This window comes from Arabidopsis lyrata, assembly GCF_000004255.2.
Source record: "Arabidopsis lyrata subsp. lyrata unplaced genomic scaffold ARALYscaffold_6, whole genome shotgun sequence".
In the NCBI taxonomy this organism is placed as follows: domain Eukaryota; kingdom Viridiplantae; phylum Streptophyta; class Magnoliopsida; order Brassicales; family Brassicaceae; genus Arabidopsis; species Arabidopsis lyrata.
The window spans coordinates 5,514,308-5,533,811 of NW_003302550.1; the positions used below are offsets into that span (position 1 = coordinate 5,514,308).

A 19,504-nucleotide genomic window follows, 5' to 3' on the forward strand; every position below is an offset into this window, starting at 1 on the left:
TGCATTAGTCTAATCGGAATTTTAACTTAGACGTAGCTAGAATTGCAATAAAAGAAATCTTTTTTCACAACAACACTAAACCGGCATGAGCAAAGCTTTTTTAAATTGGGAACGGGGCCATATGCTCACAATGCAAGAAGAAATCAAACGATAAAATATGAATGTTTGACTTTTTATTTTAATCTTTTATTTCTTCTGACTTAGAGAATGAGAAGTATTATTATTATTAAATAAAAACTTTAATGTTTATTACTCCCTTTGTTTCGTTTTAGTTGTGTTTAAGGTTTTCTCATACAAATTATGAAAAACATTAAATTTTCTGTTTTATCTTCTATTAATATATTTTATAAAAAAATTCATTGGCCGAAACATTAAAACAGTAGGGATAAAACTGGAATCTTCACCAAACATTTGCATCGAAAACCTAAAACGACAACTATTATTAAACAAAATTTGAACTCTAAAACGACAAATAAAACGAAACGAAAGGAGAAATATTTAATAGTATAATAATAATCATGATGTTAATTTAATAGTTGCACCAAATAATTCTTAATTAAACAGTTAATCCGTCGGGTTCCTACCAAAAAACATGATCAATATTCGAAAAAAACGACTGTTGCACCAAATCGAGGACTGATCTTTAAACTTTGGGTTGCAGTTACTGTCATTTAATGTTACGAGTCTCTTCGAGTCTTGTTGATTTGATGATCCTTCCTCTCTCACTCTTACGTCAACCTCTACACTCTCTCTCACTTGTCTCGTTCCCCGAATTCTGTGAAGTTCTTCTTTTTACCCTAAAAATCCCAATTTATTGGTTGGATTCTGGGTTTTTGACTTCTCCGGTGACGGCGCGTTCGAGCTACTGAAGAAGCTAATATTAACTATTAAGAACAGCTCTGCGATCTACTCCCAGGGATGCAATTCCAAGGTATGAGCTTAAGATAATTTCGTGATTTTAGGGTTCCACTATTTCCTCATTCATGACTAGAAACTGTCCCTTACCTAATTTACATATCTCTACGTTTGTTTTCATGCCTTCAAAGTCTCACAGTTTTTGGTAAGTGTAGTTATTAATTATGATCTCTGGTTATATTGGCTGTGACAGAGGATGAGAACAGATTTTAGCAGAAAGGATTTTGTTGAGAAGATTCCATATTCTGGTTCTGGTTCTGGTTCTGGTTCTGGTTCTTCAACAATGGAATTAAAGCGGAGTTATCATCAGTGGTTGACAGAACCGTCTAGCTCACAAGTATTCAAGAATAAGAGACAAGTGGTCGATGCTCATATGAATTTATCTTCATTGGACACTTCTCTTGTGCCCACAACACACTTCACTGATTGCTTATTCGACCCTGCCAATGCGCATTCATCACATCTCCTCCGTGCTCGAAATTATACAGAGGAGCAATCTATTGGTTTGCCAGTGGTTCATGGGAGCTCTTTTAATCTTGACACCATTAGAAAAGTTAGAGTCAATCAAGTGTCTGAATCTGGCAACTTGCCCGACTTCATGGTTCAGCTTTATAATGAGGGATTTTCAAGATCATTTGAAACGGTTCCTTCTTATAATAGTGGTCAAGAGAGCACGCTATCCTTTGGCCAAACCTGCACTAGTAGTATTGACAAGAGCTTCATCTTCCCAGGACCATTCGCTAGCAAGGCAGATGGAAATTTCATTCAAAACTTTAGTAATGAAGCTGTTGGTGTCGTACCAACCGGTGATATTTTTGACAAAGGAGATGGAAATGTCTTGTCAACATTTCATCCATTTCAGAAAGGAGTAGAAAACTTTGTTTTGATGGGTCAGTCTCTTCAAAAGGCTGATTGCAATATCTTCTCAGTGAGTTCCTCCTATAACAAGGGACAAGAGAACTTTATGCCTCTTCTATCTTGTGACAAATTGCCTGGAAACGTTTTCATGACCGGATCAAACAATTACAAAGAAAATGTCAATGCGTTGTCAAGGGGAGAGTCTCCATTTACGGAAGGCGGTGAGATGGCATTTATGGTTTCTAGCCAAGAGAGAACAGATCAAATTAGGCACGAGGATAGAAGCCAGACCCTATCTTTTGGAGATTATCAGAAAGAATCCACGATTGGATCAGCAGTCCGTGTTATTAACAGTTATGAGAACTTCAGCCATGACCCTGCTATTGCTAAAGATCCTCCTCATATGGAAGCAGAGGAAAATATGTCTTTTGAATTTAGAAATCCCCCTTATGCTAGTCCTAGAGTTGATACCTTGCTGGTGCCCAAAAGTAAAGATACCAAGACAGCTAAGAAGGGTTCTACAAATACATTTCCTTCAAATGTTAAGTCATTGTTGTCAACAGGAATGTTTGATGGGGTTACTGTGAAGTACTATTCGTGGTCACGTGAGGTCAGTTTGTTTTTCTTTAACCTGTCCTGAGAAGGAACCTTTCACCTTTACTCTTCTGTGTGCTGAAACATAATTTGGCAGAAAAATCTCAAAGGAATCATAAAGGGGACTGGGTATCTATGTGGTTGCGGCAACTGTAACTTTAATAGAGTAAGCAACCTGATACAAATGGTTTCAGTAATTCACTGACAGGTCTCTTTGATACAGATCTATGTTATCTGCTTGTTTTCCAACTGAATTCTGCAACAGGTTCTTAATGCGTATGAGTTTGAGCAGCATGCTAATTGCAAGACAAAGCATCCAAATAACCACATATACTTTGAGAATGGAAAGACCATTTATGGCGTTGTTCAAGAGCTGAAGAATACACCTCAGGAAAAGTTGTTCGATGCTATTCAAAATGTGACAGGATCTGATATCAACCATAAGAATTTCAACACCTGGAAAGGTAGTAGTGCAACATAGACATTTTAAAAAGATATAGCTGCTTAGAGCATGACAACAAGATACAAAAGCCAATCATTGTTCTACTTTTGTCTCTTTTCAGCTTCATATCATGTTGCCAGCCTTGAACTTCAGCGTATCTATGGGAAGGATGATGTCACTTTGGCCTCTTGAGAAGACGAGTTATCAACTGGCAGGCTTTTTGTCGTAAGTGATGTCCAAGTCCATTCTTGTTCTCTGTAACTAAAGTTTCGAATAGTAAATCAGAACCGTGGACGGCTAAAGTCTGGGGAAGTCTAGTTCTCTTACTAAAGTATATAAACTACTGCAAGAACTCCAAATTCTTAGCTTTTATGAGACTTTATGTAGCGCATTGCTTGCTCTTATTCTGGCAAACCAATAGTATCAAAAATGTTTTTGCAATATATAGAGATCCTGGAACAAAATCGCCAACTTAGACCGACTCTTGAGATCGAGCTGCTACCTTTGGGATCATTAACTGGTAACTGGTGGATACTACTTTGTTATTATCAGGCGTCGGAACCTTCTGTTGGTCGATCTTTACCACAGTCTCTGCGCATCCGGTGTTTGGTTGAAGCTTCCCTCCTTTGTCCTTGCTTTTACCCCATAGTACCAAATATATACCAATGACAATGACAACTGACCCAACAACCCTACAAATTTAGAAGCTCATTTAGTGAAAATCAATTCTCTAACTTCAGATCTATCACAATAGCAGTCTTTAGATCAAAGCTATTATTACCTTCCTAGGTACATTTTTTCCATGAAAATAAAGGTACTCAGAATAGCAACGAGAACCATGCTGAGCGGGTTAAACGCGCTCACAAACACAGGCCCTCTCTCCTTTGACGCCCATCCAATAACATAGTATGCTAACCCTGAGACAAGTCCCTGTGGTACAATCAACAATACTTCTTCTATCAGCAATCATACACACAAAAGTGTTTTACTGGAAAATGGAAGAACAGATACAAGAAATGTTGTACCCCGTATATTGAAGCTAAAAGCGTAACGTCCGGGTTGATTTTCCAGACCGACATGTTTTTCCTTTCCCATAGCAGTCCCATAACAGTAGCCTCCAACATCCCCATAATGCACATAAGAGCTGTTAGCGAGAGCTCAGCTTGATATTGAGCCAGAATCTTTGCCTGAAAAAGAACAGAAATTCCTCTGTAACCTTAACTCTGTGATTTCACAGTTTTGTTCACTAGTGATATTCTCAATCAATGTTTTATGCCGATAAATATGTTAAGCTTTAGTAAAACTGGTGGAAGCTTTCTGGCTTTAGGTTAGCTAGCAAGATTCAGGGACACGGAAGCGGGAATGGATCCTACCTGTAAAATGATGTAACATGACCAACTGAAGCAGCTTGCTACAAGCATAATTGATCCTCTTGCTATATCTTCCTGCTTTGGAATCATCATAGCATGTGAATGCGCATCAAGGCCCCTTGAGTTGCTTGTCCAAGGCAGCACAATGACATTCCCTTTCACGAATGTCATGAGCATTGCTCCTCCAATAGCCACCACGGTTCCCACCAGTTTTGCCTGGCTGTGACGTCTTTCGATTGTCACCTTCTCGAGTCTTTCAAGAAAACAGAAACCGAGTCAAATTGCTTCAGTACTGAAATGATGTATGCATTAGCAATAATATTGGTTTAGAGAGTGGAAGAAGGAGAGAGTTACTTGAAAACGCAGGCCATAATGAATGTCATAGCAGGAAGTGCATTGCACAAAGCTGATGTGAATGTGGCAGTGGTAAGTTTCATCCCTGAGTAATACAGGTTTTGTTCGACCACAGGCCTGCGTTTATGGTCATTTAAACCAAGTTAGTTACAACGGACTATCATCATAGTCCATCAGAAATGATTTAAACAAACTCTTACTCAAATAAACTAAGGATGGCTATTTGTAACAAAATCTTGAAGGTCATCCTTGGTCTTGAGTTCCTGCGTTTGCAGCACAAGAAACCATTATATTTTGACTTCATATATATATATATATAGTGTATGTTTTTGTGTTACAGGTAGGCCTGCATGAACCGGCAGAAGAAGAAAAAAACCTCTCAAGGACGAGGGCGAAAGGCGTAATGAGAGCTGAAGCAACTGCCATTCGGTAAGCAACTAAGACGTGAGGGCTCATTCCCGCGTTCAAAGCTAATTTTGCTACTATAGACATCAGTGCGTACAAACACTGTATGAAGACAATGGCTATGAATGGTCTTGCTCTCTCAAACTTCATTCTGCATAAAAGTCTTTCTCTTGGTTAGAAAAGAGCTAGTTGTGTTTGGTTTGTACGTTATATGGAAAAGAAAGGAAAAAAAGTTGTATCTATGCGTGTATTTTTATACATAGATTCTGTTTTGAAGCCTCATAACGTTTTCATGTGTACCGACGTAAAGAGCATTTAAAAACATTTTGTTGAAGTGCAAGGAATTTAAGACATTTGCCTAAAAAAGAGGAAAACATAAGAGCACTAAACTCGTGTTTTAAGGGGTAAACATTTCTTGATTGGTTGGGTGCTGATTCTCATAGACCACTTTGATTAAATTTTTGTCAACATACCACTTCAATTAATTTGGCAGTTTCAAGTATTAAACTCACTAGCTTCCGCTAGTTATATGACATTTGTTTTTGTTTTTGTTTTTCTTTTCTTTTCTTCGTCACATATTTTGTTAATCGTCTAAACCGATCTATATGAGTCCTATATCACTTTATCAACTGCTTCTGATGGATTTTTCTCTATTATATAAACCATAACTATCTCGATAGGATATAGGGACCTAACATGTACAAATTAGAGACCTATATAGTGTAAACCCAACAATAATGAGACCATTTTACGTCACAAAGCAAAACAAGAAAGTGAGACAAACTAATATGAAGTGGATAACCAATATGATTTGCAACACACAACATAATTTACCAAACAAATGTATGGTTTATTTGAAAATACATATGGTTTTTTCACCTCTCCTCGAGTTCATAGGAAAAACAATAAGTGGATAGTACTGACAACAATAAGTTCTTTGGCATCATATTAATTTCTTCTTCTTTTTTTATAAACCTACTTTGAACTCTTATGTAGATATCTCCTCGGCTCATCACATTTATCATATTTCTTTTACTTGTACCAGCACCTAAACACACCACGTTGTTTGACATGCACCTAAAAACAACAAAACTAACACACCACGTTACGTGCGTATATATCAACAATGACATGCGGTTGATTATGGTTGATACTGATTGATGAACAGTACTATTGGAGTTCGACTTTTTGTTGTGTGTGAATCATGGAGTTGACCATGGTCCATGTGCGGAGTCTCTTATTTGAGAAAAGATGTGGCGACTAGTAAAACAAATGACATTGACTAACGGGAGAACCAATCAAGCCCTAGGTCTTGGGTCCTTTTTCTTTTTTTTGGTTAAAGATCTTGGGTTTTCTTTGCAAGCCAACAAGCCTTTTTGTCTCTTTTAATATAGATTGCCGTTTCACTTATTTTAGGCTGGTTTATGTACTGCATCGGTGGCATGATTGGTTTGTATCTTGTCTTTTTCTTTCTTTGGTGTAAGCTTAATTGTTTATTACAATTTGTATTTTATCACCAACTCATTTTAATTAATGAAAATAAATTGAATTTGATCTTTTATAATCAGATGGAGCATTGGTCATTTTCCAATAAGCCTTATCTCGTGCAACACAGAAATCTAAGCGATGAACAAAAATGTAGCAGATGCGAAGTCACAAGCTGTTGTGAAGTTCCAAAACGGCAACAATAGGAAAGAACCAAAACGGTAGAGAGGAAGGTTTGATGTATAAAATCACAAGCTTGTTCATATAGCTTATTCAGTCAAAAACAGATGTAGAGATTTTCATGGGCTAATGAAGACCTTAAGCATCCAGCTAAAGTCATCTGAATCTCTTGCTGTGGATCTCGTCTTCTGAGCATAACGTTCAAAGCAATAAACTTCTTCGTCTACGTTCTCGCTGGACACTGTATCGTGTGCTAGCTCTACAGCTGCTACTTGCGAGACCTGGAAATTCTCTGCAGTCTGTTGCAACTTCTGTGCAGACTCCATTTCACCAACTGTAACCAGACATATCAACAACGACTTCAGCTCTCGCTTTCCACCTTCGGTCATACGCATACCCTTCAAATGATCAACAAGAGCCATCTCTTCACCCGCACTGCATTTTTACCCCAATTTATTCATTTACATTTTTGCTCACCATTGGTACCAATCAATTTGCATAAGAGATGTATATATACCTGCCAGCACGAATTTTCCCGCTCTTTCTCTGGCGCCTCAAATCTCTTGCCCTGCTAGTAGCCGTGCTTGAGCTCACTGAAGCAGCAGAACCTCTCCTTGTCCTGGAATAATAGCATAGAAAACAACAACTTTTAAGTTAAGATCCCAACTAGGTAACTGTTTCCCTATTTAATCCACAAAACAACTACATTATAGAGACTTTGACTCCCCAGAGAAGTCCTAATTCTCTACCCAATGCCTACAACTTTTATGTTAAGACTTGTCAACAATCTTGTCCCTTCCAATGCTTAATCAAAACCATAGAATCCAGAACATGACCAAATCTCCTTTTGAATCGTCAGCTCTCAGTTAGCAGGCTCAATAATCATGCACTAAAGCCCCACCCGGAAACTTATCACGTTACCAATACAAAATCATATATTTTGGAATCTTCATGCATATAATTAGATGCTGGTTAATCGAGGAGGATACAATCAGAAAACATGTTGAAGTCATCAGAAAAACCCAAATATGAGCTCCTGTTTCTAAAAGCGATCAATACCTAATTCAGCTCTGTTTTAGTTTTAAATAGGTTAGATCAGCTGAGAAAAATTCCACAAAAATAAAGACTGAGAGAGTAAGACAAATGCAAGGAGTACCCCAAAGTATAGGCGCTCATTCCACTCAGGTTGCTACTAGCTTCTGAAGCTGTGTCATCGTCCAGATCAACTACTGACCGTTCCTCAGATTTGAGCTTTGCTGCAAGCAATAATCGTCTCTGCCGAACAGCTAAATAGCGAGTCAAATATTTTCCTACCTTTTCTATTGATTCTTTGAATTCACTTACTAGACCACTAGCACACTCCAGAGCAGAACTCTTCACCACTGAGATTCTATCATCTGTTGTATGCAAAAATGCAACCCTTAAAGCCTCTTCCCATTCCCTCGCATTGATAAGCAAACTAATTCCACCGCTTATATCTCTGCAATACTCAAGAGCTATTTTTGCTGCTTCCGCTGGTTTCCCAAGAGCGTTCACCTCTTCACAGAGTTCATATGCCAATTTCAAGATCTCATCTTTACCTAATTTCATTAGCGCCCCCACTCTGAGTACCCCACTCCAGTCACCACATTCACGATATGCCTTTGAAGCCTTTTCCAGTTTACAGCAACATAGGTACGTAGTAGCAGCATCCTCAAAACGTTTTTCATCAATGAGATGATCTGCCCAAGCCTCTAGAACAGCTTGTTTCTTCTCAGGATCGGTAATTAGCTGGAGGCCCAGTGGGAAAAGTTGAGGGTTTTTCTTTATTAAGTTCATGCAATCAGGAAAGTAGGCATCCCCTGCTGATACAATGTTCCTAAGAGCACTATCAAAACGCTGCAATTTAATGTCAATCTTGAAATGCATCAGGGATTCGGGCATTTTTTCTAGCTCCTGGAGATAAGGTAAAAATTCTTTTGGATCACGCTGGGAATTGAGTGCCACAATAGCTGCAAGGTTCAGATCATAAAGACCTAAGGCAGCTTCAAAGACAGCATCAGAATCCAATAACCACAGTAGATGTTTCAAGGCTTCTTCTGCAGATGGACAAGACTTTTTCCTTATATCATCAGAAGAGTTTAGCAACTCCAATTCACGAACAGATTTTATCCTCAAAAGAGATTCTTCAATAGCTGGTGGATCACTTCGGGCAAGAGTGGTCAAAATACAGAGTTCCCTTGATGGACTCTCTGGTATATGTTCTTCAAGGGCCTCCCTAATTGCCAGTAGAACTGATGATACTTTGTTACTGCAACGATCTTTCACTTCAAAAACTTTGTCTCCCTTTTTGGAAAAGGAAAATTTTTTGTACAGTGTTTCTGTAACATCTTCATTCTTCATGGCACAAACAAATTCTGTAACATGGTTCAAATTGTTTACTTGCTCAACAAATTCTACAGCTGACTGTAGAAATGCCTGCCACCCATATAGATCCACGATAACATTAAAGTCGATTCTATGACGCCTTACCAAGTTTAATGCATCTTTGAACCGTTGCTGAGCTAACACATTCGTAATGGAAGAGAGGACCAGCTTTCTGGGATATATGCATTCCAGATTCCCCCGCATAGTTTGTAATACTACAGCAGCTTCGTCTCCATTGAGGACTCCTATCACTTTTGCACCTCTTTCCCATATATTAACATAGCTCATATTTTCCTCATCTCGCCTTCTACCATCAATAACAAAGTACACATTTCCAAGTGCCACATCTCCCTGCAGTACATCCTTGGTATCGACAATAAAGAGAAAATCCTGTTTGGTCAAAATAATCAGATGGGTAACCACTTCATTGGCCAACTCTGAATAAAATGAGAAACTGCTACAGTTATTACATAGGTTCTTCCCGTTGATGTACAGTCTACCCATATCATCAAGCCCACATATCAAGGGTTTATGCACCCCACTAGCATCAACCTGCGCCACCCTCACCCAAGGACAAGTCGATGGAAAACATACACTATCATCACTAATACGAGATTCCATAATTCCTGACCTTGATGCATATCCAAGCACTTTCCCACCCTCAAACTCTACAAAGGCTGAATCACGCTTACTAGGATTCCAGGCAAGAGCCAGGACCGGTGATTCGAGAAGTGTCTGGAAAGCAACGCTAGCCTTAAAGCCAGAGCAAGTCACTTGATCAGAAACATGATCCTCGTGACAGACTACTTCGACTTCTTGTAAATAAGAACCATGAAGCTCTGTCTCATACGCTCCCGAAGAGAGACACTTGTTGTGGCTAGAACCATAAGCGGAGACACACAGAAGTGAGTGGGCATCCAACCATAGAAGATGTACAAAAGAGCCCAGTGCTGTGTTACAGTCTGATATTTCCACAATGAAGTCTTTGCCTTCGAGATCTTCCCAAGTATTAGGTGCAGGAAACTCAACAAAAGACAGGTTTCCATCTGACAAAAACACAGCCAGACAATTCTTAGAATTCCTTGAGTAATATGCTATATCTCTGACAGCAGAAGAAAAACTAAGGCTGAACAAATACGTAGGAGGTGGCATCAAGGACAAAGATAGTGGTGTCACGAGTATCTTGGAGTTATCTATGACAAACGCTGTGGAGTCCTCCATGACCGCTGTTACCCACATATAGTTGCGAACAGACACCTGCCCTGACAGAGTCCAACATATTAACTGCAGTGGCTTTGTTGGATCCCACATGACCGTTACCCCAGCTTCCCTTGGATACCTAATCTCCTGTTTCAGGTACCAGTGGTTGTTGCTAAAGAACCACACCCTAATGGCATCATATGTTTTGCAACTAACAACTCCTGCAAGAAGATCTGATGCCGAATTCCATTTCAGAGTTTCAAATGATTCCGTAGCATCTTCTGGTTCACCAATTCTAAACGAGCTCCTCTCAAGTCCATTCCTCTCGAAGAAAGCAATTGATGGACTGCTATCATCTGACTTCCTCTTATAAACAGCTGCGATTTTAGCACCACTCGGCATCCATTCAAGAATCCCCTGCGTAAACTCTTTTGTTTCTGAAGAAGACTGCAAAGTGCCGGAATCACTTTCCCATATCTTAATCTTCTTAGACATACAACCGGATTCATAAACCTCACCCATAGTCGCAAAATACTTTCCATCACCTCTCCAGGAAATGGAAATACCCCCACAAGTTACAGACAAATCATCCGCCTCACCTAAAACAGTATTTAAATCACATGGTTGGTAAATGGCAGAAGCAGTCCACGATAAAATTCAACTAAAACCCACAAATTAAACCCTTATGCAGTCAATTAGACAAGAAGGTAAGGGGTCCTTACGTACGTAACCACCATCAGGAACCTCTCCAAGCGCCCTCTCGTACATCAAACCCCAATCATAAGTCATTACAAGCAACTGCCCAAGACCAGTTATCAATCCAAGTAGATCTCCAGTCGGACTAGGCGAGATACACTTGACACCTCCTTCTATATTTCCAACTAGCTCAGTCACATCGCTCTCCACATTATGCAGTAGCAGAAGCCCATGAGAAGTCCCAATTAATAGAGACTCCTTCTCCGCCAGATAATCGAAGGCCGTGATGAAATCCCCAGGCTCCATATCGATAATGCAGACCTCCGCAGGCAAAGCACTCCCAGATCTTCCATTCTGCCACATTATGAGTAAGAAATCAATACAAGAGAAAGAAACACCAATAACATAAAGAGAAAGACTTTCGATTTAAACAGACCCTAAGTTCACTTGCAAGTTCATCCATAAGAAACTTGAATCAAAAGCGAAATAAAAACAAAAACCCTTCTTTAGAACAAACAAAGTCCCCAACTTTTTTCTTATGAAACAAAAACAGGATGAACCAAAGAGGAGGAAACGAATTCTCATAGACAGCAATTGGCTTACTTGGAAGGAAGAGAGCTGAAGGGAGTAAACGAAATTAGCAGAAGATGCGAAAAATAAGCGACTTTGGTCGATGTCGTAAGCTGCGAACTGTACAACTTCTTCGGTCGAATGCAATTGGATGTTCTGAGAAACCTCGGAGTAAAGCTTCAAATTTTTCATTCTCTGAGAAGTAAGAATCACTACAACATCAACGAACTTTGCAGCTAAAGGTCCAGGAAGCAGATTTAAACCCCAGAAATCACTGATATTATAGTACTATTTAGGGTTTAACCTAACAAGATAAATCACGGCTATGCGTCTTCGTCGTCTCTGTTTCCTTTTTTCGTTTACCTGTAAAACTTGAAAACGACCCGGTTTATTTTGGTTTATACCGGTTTATTTTGAAATCAAATATTATCCGGCCACTTTCTTAAGAGATCGATCAGTTTCTAATTTCTATGTTATCTGCCTTTCCTTGCTGACTCTCTCACTCACTAGTGACGAAGAGCATCAGCATGCATTCCATCAAATTGGTTTTGTTGGTTCTGTTGGTTCTTTCTTTTCACTCTCAATCTTTGTCAAAACATCATCCAACTATTGATCGTCTCCTTAACCGTTTGGATTCTCTACTACCAACTTCGTCTGTACAAGAATCAGCTGCAAAGGGTTTACTACAGAGACTGCTTCCGACCCATTTTCACAGCTTTGAGTTCAGAATTTTCTCAAAGGTTCTTCCTTTTCTTCCTTCTTATGCTAGTGTTGATACTACAGTACTGATTTTTTTTTTTTTTTTCAATAGGATGTTTGTGGTGGCACCAGCTGCTTTCTAATTGAAAACTATGATGACCCGAGACGAATTGGACCTGAAATCGTGTAAGTATCATCTGATTTCTTGAAGAGGGATCAAATTTTACTTGAAAATCTTCTCTTTTAATTTTTCCATCTTGTATCTCAGGATTAAAGGCACAACTGGAGTTGAGATTGCTTCTGGGCTCCATTGGTATTTGAAGTATAAATGTAATGCTCATGTTTCTTGGGACAAAACTGGTGGAATTCAGATTGCCTCTGTTCCACAGCCTGGACATCTACCTCGTCTAGATTCTAAACGCATCTTGATCCGGCGTCCTATCCCTTGGAACTATTACCAAAATGTTGTTACATCTAGCTGTAAGACATTTATATACACTTCTTGGAATCAAAATTTTCCACATGTGTCAATTGTTTTATAATGATTCACTCGCATCACATTCCTGCTCCTGCCTGCTTTCTTGTTTTTTCCAGATTCATATGTTTGGTGGGGATGGGAGAGATGGGAGAGAGAGATTGACTGGATGGCATTGCAAGGAATTAACTTGCCTCTAGCATTCACTGGACAAGAAGCTATTTGGCAAAAGGTTTTCAAGGTAAAAAGCCAGATTGCAATAAGAAAATGAAATTTTTTTAAATAGTCTGTTGATAGTAATTGTTTGCTGTGCCATGATTGGATACAAGTTGATATATACTGCTAACAAAGTTCTATATCAATTTTGTTTAGAGGTTCAACATCACTAAAGAAGATCTGGATGATTATTTTGGTGGACCAGCGTTCCTTGCTTGGGCTCGCATGGGAAATCTTCACACGTAAATAACCCAATCTCTCATATTTTTAGGCACCTATCCCCAGTGCTCCTTCTGAGCTAGATTTGTCTTCCATTCTTGGAGCTCACATAATTCATATTTTAACTACATCTACATCACAGTTGGGGTGGTCCATTATCGAAAAACTGGTTAAATGACCAGTTGATTTTGCAGAAACAGATACTTTCTCAGATGTTGAAGCTTGGCATGACTCCAGGTCCAAGAACAATCACTTTCTTCTCTTTTCATATACTCGATAGATTGTTCTCATAGCATCTTATATTTTCGTTTGTTTCCTCCTTTCCTAGTACTCCCATCATTCTCAGGCAATGTTCCATCAGCTTTGAGAAAGATATATCCCGGGGCAAATATAACACGACTTGATAATTGGTATGTGTTCCTTCTGTAAATCATGCCCAGAAACTTTTTTTAATCCAGTGGATGAAACTTTTTGAGTTCTGTGATGAGAAAATAAATGCTAGTTTTTTACTGTTTTGTCTTCAGATTGACAATAACTTTACCATTTGTTATTCATTTCTTCTCAGGAACACGGTGGATGGTGATTCTCGCTGGTGCTGCACTTACCTTCTAAATCCTTCTGACCCTCTCTTCATTGACATTGGAGAGGCTTTTATTAAACAACAAGTTGAAGGTACCCTGAAGCTGTTTCTGTTTTCATAATCTTGGCAAATTATGTAATCCATTAAAAGCCATTTTCTCAGATTAGATACATACTAACAAAGATCCCACCTGATCACAGTTTTTTTATCATATAATTACACATTTTATCTGTCTGTAATCTTACCTTGTTACTGTCTCAGAATATGGAGAGATTACAAACATATATAACTGGTAATTATCTCCAATTTGCTCATAAGAGGTCAATTATTTCTTGCAACTTTTTATAGTATTTTGGACCCAGGTAAGTATTGGTGAAAACGATCTTCCCCAAGAATGCATGATTCATGCAAAAACCAACTCTCTTTATTTGAAATAATGATGATACTAATCTTACTTGCGTTAATGCAGTGATACATTCAATGAGAATACTCCTCCCACAAGTGAACCTGAATATATATCTTCACTAGGAGCTGCAGTGTACAAAGCTATGTCAAAAGGAAACAAGAATGCTGTATGGTTAATGCAAGTATGCCTTCTTTTCCATTTTATTCTCAGTGGCATACGTACTTTAGGATGCTATCTAGAAAACTATAAACACACAGATTTTAGTATTGAAGTTACAGCAATCTTGAATGACGGGGCAAAGATTTCTCCATTTCTGAAAGCTTTCTTACTTGAGACCCATCTTTTTGCAGGGTTGGCTTTTTAGTTCAGACTCAAAATTCTGGAAGCCGCCTCAGATGAAAGTAAGCACCCATTTTAGTGTATATGATGAAAGCTGATAAATCCGATATTACAGCATCGCTTGCTTTCTGCAGGCGCTCTTACACTCAGTTCCCTTTGGCAAAATGATAGTTCTTGACCTATATGCTGAAGTCAAACCGATATGGAACACGTCCGCCCAGTTTTATGGAACTCCTTATATCTGGTATATTGTTGTCTCAGTTCCTTCTTATGCCTGAGTCAGTTGTATTTTACGTGTTGTTATTAAAATCGAATGAATTCTAGGTGCATGCTTCACAATTTTGGAGGCAACATTGAAATGTATGGGGCTCTTGATTCAATTTCTTCAGGACCAGTTGATGCTCGTGTCAGCAAAAATTCAACCATGGTATTTCATAACTACTTTCACAATATGTTTCACATTTTTAATCTTATGTATACACTTAGATGAGGCTATTTTCTCCGCTTAGAAATGGAAGCTTGTTATTTGTGTTGCACATAGGTCGGTGTAGGAATGTGCATGGAAGGAATAGAGCAGAACCCGGTGGTTTACGAGCTAATTTCTGAAATGGCATTTCGAGATGAGAAAGTTGATGTACAGGTAAATGTATATACAGTATACACTCTTCATGTGACACTTGAAACTTTTTGCACAATCAGTTTCATACATTTTAATATTCGTGTTCATAGAAATGGTTGAAGAGCTATGCACGCAGAAGATACATGAAAGAAAATCATCAAATCGAGGCCGCTTGGGAGATTCTGTATCACACTGTCTACAATTGCACTGATGGAATTGCAGTACGTTTTGTTGTGGTCACTACCGCAACACCTCTCCGTAGATCTGCTCTATAATTCATAAGAAACTTGCTTTTAAAATGCTCTGTTTTAGGACCATAACACAGATTTCATAGTCAAGCTTCCCGACTGGGATCCATCTAGTTCTGTACAAGACGAATCAAAACATACAGATTCATATATGATCTCCACTGGCCCATACGAAACAAAAAGAAGAGTCTTGTTTCAAGATAAGAGCTCTGATTTGCCTAAGGCCCATTTATGGTATTCTACAAAGGAGGTGATCCAAGCTCTCAAACTTTTCCTAGAAGCTGGGGATGAGCTGTCAAGGAGCTTAACATATAGGTAGATGCAAGTAGAAATAGAGTATCTATCATTTTAATGGTTACAGATTCCTAGGGGTTTTGCTTGCAGGTATGACATGGTTGATTTGACGCGTCAAGTTTTATCAAAACTAGCAAACCAGGTGTACATCGAAGCAGTGACTGCTTTTGTAAAGAAAGATATTGGAAGCTTAGGACAATTGAGTGAGAAGTTTCTTGAGCTTATAAAGGACATAGACGTTCTGCTTGCTTCTGATGATAATTTCCTTCTGGGGACATGGCTGGAGAGTGCAAAGAAGTTGGCCAGAAACGGTGATGAAAGGAAACAGGTGTAACATCATTCTTTTTCTTGGAAAGTGCAGGTAGAACGCGAGACTGTGTTTGCTTGCTTATGACTGTGTTTCTGTGTGTACAGTACGAGTGGAACGCGAGAACGCAAGTGACAATGTGGTATGACTCGAAAGATGTGAACCAAAGCAAGCTTCATGATTACGGTAAGATGTAAACTTAAAAAGGATTTTTCAGTAGGTAGAGCTTTTTAAAAAACTGTTATCTTTTATGATCATCATCATCAGCAAACAAGTTATGGAGTGGGTTACTTGAAGACTACTACTTACCTCGAGCGAGGTTGTATTTCAATGAAATGCTGAAAAGCTTAAGAGATAAGAAGAAATTCAAGGTCGAGAAATGGCAAAGAGAATGGATAATGATGTCACACAAATGGCAACAAAGTTCATCAGAGGTTTATCCAGTTAAGGCAAAAGGAGACGCTTTAGCTATTTCAAAGCATCTGTTGCTTAAATACTTCCCATGAGTTTACTCAAGAGTAGCTCAAACGAATAAATAAAATAAAGAAGGGGTTAGGTTTCTACTCTCTAGCTTGTACCTGAGATAAAATTGACATTTGTGTAGATTTGAGAGTTATTAGGCTTCTGGTGCGTTAGTGTAAGAGACTCGGTGAAGGCGAGTAAAGGTTGTAACAACAAACTCTGCTTCATCTCTTCCAACAAAGATTTACTTGTGTCAATACCTGCAAGGTATCCTCCATGTACATACCCACTGAACTTTTCACTTGTGTGTTCTCCTGTGAAGAATATCCGTCCAACTGGGGCCTGAATGACAAACAAAAACCTTCTTTAATTCCTGACAAACATGTGTATATATGTGTGTGTGTCTTAATAACAACAAAAAGTGTGTTACCTTGATATTTTGCAGAAGCTGATTATCAGATATCATAGGGTAATTACTGTAGCTACCGCGTTGAAACGGGTTGTTCCACCACCTGGGGACAAGAATATCGGTTGCGTAAGGAATGGTGGACCCAAACATGTCCCTGAGAACACTCATTGCCTCTTTCATCGTCTCTTGGTCTGATTGAGCTTCAACGCGCTTTGATTGTTCGTTGGTCAACGTCACCACCAGAATATTAGAGCCCGGGTACGCATTTTCCATGTGCTGATGATATAACAAAAGCAGCAATTAGATTCACATATAAGCTGGAGAGGAGAGCAAGCAAGTTGTAGTAATAATAAAAGCTAAATGGTGTATGCATTCACATTATAATATAATATTGTGTGAATTCTATACTCTTGAATATATGGACCATGCCGCTATTTAGACACACTCAAGATAACTAAAAGCAATGAATGATAGTTAAATCAAAGGGACCCCCAGGTGTTTAATTTTAAGATTAGAGAGTCAATATGTGCCACGTTTCGACCTTAAGTGGAACGACCAAAAAGATGCATCGAGATTAACAAACAAATAGAATCTCATTATTTAGGGAAATCAACCTGCCAAAAGGTGAAGTAGCCGCGTTGATCGTGTGCATAGATGAAAAACTCTTGACCAGGACCACATGGCCAGAAACATTGAGGGAACTTTAGGAAGATCTTCGTGTACACCATCACATCACATTTTTGTATAGCTTCTGTTTTCCATCTCTGTCACCAAATATAATTTTGAAAATAGTAAGGTCACAAGTATATGGATTAATAAATATTTGAAAATATCAATTTCTTATAGACACCAAAATTTATGACTTAATGCCTGATACAATTTAATATTTCCCTAGATTCATGCACATTGATTGACTAAAAATCTCCACCTTGTATCTTTTAAATGTTAAATAAGTACAAAAGATAAGACCAACAAGTAATTAATCATAAACTATGATCATAGAGGGGAAGAAGAGAAAGCAAACTTACTGGTAAAGGGGGTTGGAAGGAGAGAAGACTGGATTGGAGAACACCGATACTCGCAGACACGATGATATAATTGGCTTCGTATACGGAACCATCCTCTGTCTTCACCACTACCCCATTCCTAGACTGTTGCACCTCCCTAACCACCTGCCATTAATTCCCACAACTTCATCACATTATAGATTACTAGTAATATAAACACACAGCTTTCAAAGTTAAGCCAGCTGGTTTATGTGAGGCAATAAATAAAACACGCTCATTCATGCATACCCCACAATAATGTTTCCCAAGAAACTATCGACTTAATAAGACCACCAATTGAAAACTGTTACTAGTATACAAAACAAATAAAGTAGCTACAAGAAACCAAAGGCTGAGAGAACCTTAGCAGAAGAAAAGATAATGCAAATCAAATCAACCGAATAGAGTAACAACAACTAAAAAGCAAAAGTAGCTTTCCATCAAATAGAAGTATAGTCTTTTAATTAACTCAACCTAATCAATATCAGAGATCTTAATTTTTACCTGGTTTAGTTTGAGGCGATTGTCCAAGATATTTCCATGAGAGGTAAAGAGAAATTCCTCAGCCATTTTATAGAGTAAACATTCGTAACCTCTTTCATCAGCAACCAAGAACTCTCTTTCACCGAAGTCCACATAAGTGGATATTGGCTCAACCTCTGAAACCCCAGTATTAATAAAGAATCAATCAATATGCAACATTATGGAGTATATGGTGAAAAAACATGTGTGTTTCTCAAGAACTCACCTGCCATCTCAAAATCATGCAAGATAAAGTCAATGGCTAGTTCTATTGGCGTCTTCGGTGACCTAAACAGTAAACACCAAACCAAAAAAACATTGGAATCGAAGCAAAATCTGAAAACCAGCAAGCAAAAACAGAGAGGATCAAGACGCACGAAGGAGCTTCTTCAGCTACTTGACCAGAAGAACATTGAGCTTCAAGGCTCTTTAACTTCAGAATCGCCGAGTCAACCGCCTTTTTATACGAGTCAGCAGCGATTCCAGTCGGGAAGATTTTACCACTGTAAATTCAATCAACGAAAAACGGTTAAAGAAACATAAATCTTGATTCTTTAAGGAGTGAATTTCATTGATAATCGGTGATCAATTTTTAACCTTCGATCGTAGATATTGAAATGAGCATTGGTGTAATCGGAAAAGCAAGTACGGAGGTTAAAACGAGAGGCAAGCTCCCAAACAGGATTGGACTCTTTACCACCGACACCGGCAATCCAACCGGCGCCGAGCTCCACCGGCACGTCACCGAAACTCTGTTTCTGTATTCTTCCACCGATCCGATCCGTAGCTTCCAATATCAATACGTCTTCTACTCCGTTCTCGACGAGAACCTTGGCCGCCGATATTCCTGATTTCAAAATATAATTCCGGTAGTTATTATCTCAAAGAGATGGTGATAGTTCGAGGACGAGTGATAATGGATGTGTTAATACGAACCGGAGATTCCGGCGCCGATGATGATGACGGATGCGGTAGACATTAGAGAGAGAGAAGGCGAAAACGTTGTTTGTTAGTTAGTTGGTTGGGGCGAGAGAGGAGAAGGGCTTCTTTCGTTTCGTTTCGTTTCGTTTGGGTCCGTTTATATATATATATATATATATATAGAGAGAGAGAGAGGGAGAGAGAGGATTTCTACTTCTACTCGAACTTAAACACCTGATAACGCGTGTCTTAGACGCGCCTTGCGTA

The 19,504-nt window shown here is 38.8% G+C and overlaps 5 protein-coding genes across 7 annotated transcripts; 2 read left to right on the forward strand and 3 right to left on the reverse strand.

Moving 5' to 3' along the window:
• Nucleotides 1–549: 549 nt before the first annotated feature.
• On the forward strand, nt 550–3,200 carry LOC9307648. Its single transcript, XM_021022438.1, has 5 exons — nt 550–931; nt 1,109–2,383; nt 2,465–2,533; nt 2,633–2,831; nt 2,931–3,200. Exons 2-5 carry the CDS (start codon nt 1,112–1,114, stop codon nt 2,999–3,001), a joined length of 1,611 nt encoding a protein of 536 aa, XP_020878097.1. The 5' UTR covers nt 550–931; nt 1,109–1,111; the 3' UTR covers nt 3,002–3,200.
• On the reverse strand, nt 2,789–5,905 carry LOC9307649 (WAT1-related protein At5g13670). Its single transcript, XM_002873576.2, has 8 exons — nt 5,818–5,905; nt 4,910–5,089; nt 4,734–4,796; nt 4,534–4,650; nt 4,183–4,432; nt 3,835–3,996; nt 3,591–3,739; nt 2,789–3,501 (listed from the first exon to the last, which is right to left on the reverse strand). The coding sequence occupies exons 1-8, from the start codon at nt 5,883–5,885 to the stop codon at nt 3,282–3,284; spliced, it is 1,209 nt and encodes a 402-aa protein (XP_002873622.2). The 5' UTR covers nt 5,886–5,905; the 3' UTR covers nt 2,789–3,281.
• Nucleotides 5,906–6,560: 655 nt separating this feature from the next.
• Nucleotides 6,561–11,816, reverse strand: LOC9309691 (elongator complex protein 1). 2 transcript variants are annotated; one of them, XM_002873577.2, is made up of 5 exons: nt 11,509–11,816; nt 10,932–11,259; nt 7,760–10,808; nt 7,121–7,222; nt 6,561–7,038 (listed from the first exon to the last, which is right to left on the reverse strand). In XM_002873577.2, exons 1-5 carry the CDS (start codon nt 11,665–11,667, stop codon nt 6,723–6,725), a joined length of 3,954 nt encoding a protein of 1,317 aa, XP_002873623.1. In that variant the 5' UTR covers nt 11,668–11,816; the 3' UTR covers nt 6,561–6,722. The 2 variants fall into 2 exon arrangements, with proteins under 2 accessions (XP_002873623.1, XP_020878094.1); XM_021022435.1 differs by lacking the exon at nt 11,509–11,816 and having other exon boundaries at nt 10,936–11,018.
• A 112-nt stretch (nt 11,817–11,928) lies between these two features.
• LOC9309692 (alpha-N-acetylglucosaminidase) lies at nt 11,929–16,869 on the forward strand. Of its 2 annotated transcripts, none has more exons than XM_021022437.1 (19): nt 11,929–12,215; nt 12,287–12,360; nt 12,443–12,654; nt 12,769–12,890; nt 13,022–13,107; nt 13,227–13,321; nt 13,413–13,494; nt 13,650–13,756; nt 13,926–13,956; nt 14,134–14,251; nt 14,421–14,471; nt 14,544–14,653; nt 14,734–14,836; nt 14,951–15,049; nt 15,139–15,249; nt 15,341–15,591; nt 15,661–15,898; nt 15,985–16,063; nt 16,785–16,869. In XM_021022437.1, the coding sequence occupies exons 1-19, from the start codon at nt 12,003–12,005 to the stop codon at nt 16,805–16,807; spliced, it is 2,205 nt and encodes a 734-aa protein (XP_020878096.1). In that variant the 5' UTR covers nt 11,929–12,002; the 3' UTR covers nt 16,808–16,869. The 2 variants fall into 2 exon arrangements, with proteins under 2 accessions (XP_020878096.1, XP_020878095.1); XM_021022436.1 differs by lacking the exon at nt 16,785–16,869 and adding an exon at nt 16,145–16,596 and having other exon boundaries at nt 11,930–12,215.
• Nucleotides 16,258–19,439, reverse strand: LOC110227624 (polyamine oxidase 1). Its single transcript, XM_021022439.1, has 9 exons — nt 19,253–19,439; nt 18,914–19,163; nt 18,694–18,819; nt 18,543–18,604; nt 18,299–18,453; nt 17,777–17,920; nt 17,363–17,512; nt 16,770–17,024; nt 16,258–16,681 (listed from the first exon to the last, which is right to left on the reverse strand). Exons 1-9 carry the CDS (start codon nt 19,293–19,295, stop codon nt 16,445–16,447), a joined length of 1,422 nt encoding a protein of 473 aa, XP_020878098.1. The 5' UTR covers nt 19,296–19,439; the 3' UTR covers nt 16,258–16,444.
• Between the last annotated feature and the right edge of the window lie 65 nt (nt 19,440–19,504).

Excerpts from the sequence above, each read along its gene's own strand:
- LOC9307648 (XM_021022438.1), top strand. The coding sequence starts at position 1,112 with ATGAGAACAGATTTTAGCAGAAAGGATTTTGTTGAGAAGATTCCATAT. Across the intron at positions 2,534-2,632 it reads GCAACTGTAACTTTAATAGA|GTTCTTAATGCGTATGAGTT; the intron begins GTAAGCAACCTG and ends ATTCTGCAACAG. Across the intron at positions 2,832-2,930 it reads GAATTTCAACACCTGGAAAG|CTTCATATCATGTTGCCAGC; the intron begins GTAGTAGTGCAA and ends GTCTCTTTTCAG.
- LOC9307649 (XM_002873576.2), bottom strand. The coding sequence starts at position 5,885 with ATGATGCCAAAGAACTTATTGTTGTCAGTACTATCCACTTATTGTTTT. Across the intron at positions 4,433-4,533 it reads ATTATGGCCTGCGTTTTCAA|ACTCGAGAAGGTGACAATCG; the intron begins GTAACTCTCTCC and ends TTTTCTTGAAAG. Across the intron at positions 3,740-3,834 it reads TTTTAGCTTCAATATACGGG|GGACTTGTCTCAGGGTTAGC; the intron begins GTACAACATTTC and ends ATTGTACCACAG.
- LOC9309691 (XM_002873577.2), bottom strand. The coding sequence starts at position 11,667 with ATGAAAAATTTGAAGCTTTACTCCGAGGTTTCTCAGAACATCCAATTG. Across the intron at positions 11,260-11,508 it reads TTCAGCTCTCTTCCTTCCAA|AATGGAAGATCTGGGAGTGC; the intron begins GTAAGCCAATTG and ends ATAATGTGGCAG. Across the intron at positions 7,223-7,759 it reads ATGAGCGCCTATACTTTGGG|GACAAGGAGAGGTTCTGCTG; the intron begins GTACTCCTTGCA and ends CTATTATTCCAG.
- LOC9309692 (XM_021022436.1), top strand. The coding sequence starts at position 12,003 with ATGCATTCCATCAAATTGGTTTTGTTGGTTCTGTTGGTTCTTTCTTTT. Across the intron at positions 13,757-13,925 it reads TATTAAACAACAAGTTGAAG|AATATGGAGAGATTACAAAC; the intron begins GTACCCTGAAGC and ends TTACTGTCTCAG. Across the intron at positions 15,250-15,340 it reads ATTGCACTGATGGAATTGCA|GACCATAACACAGATTTCAT; the intron begins GTACGTTTTGTT and ends GCTCTGTTTTAG.
- LOC110227624 (XM_021022439.1), bottom strand. The coding sequence starts at position 19,295 with ATGTCTACCGCATCCGTCATCATCATCGGCGCCGGAATCTCCG. Across the intron at positions 18,820-18,913 it reads TTCAATATCTACGATCGAAG|TGGTAAAATCTTCCCGACTG; the intron begins GTTAAAAATTGA and ends TTGAATTTACAG. Across the intron at positions 16,682-16,769 it reads AGCTTCTGCAAAATATCAAG|GCCCCAGTTGGACGGATATT; the intron begins GTAACACACTTT and ends TTTGTCATTCAG.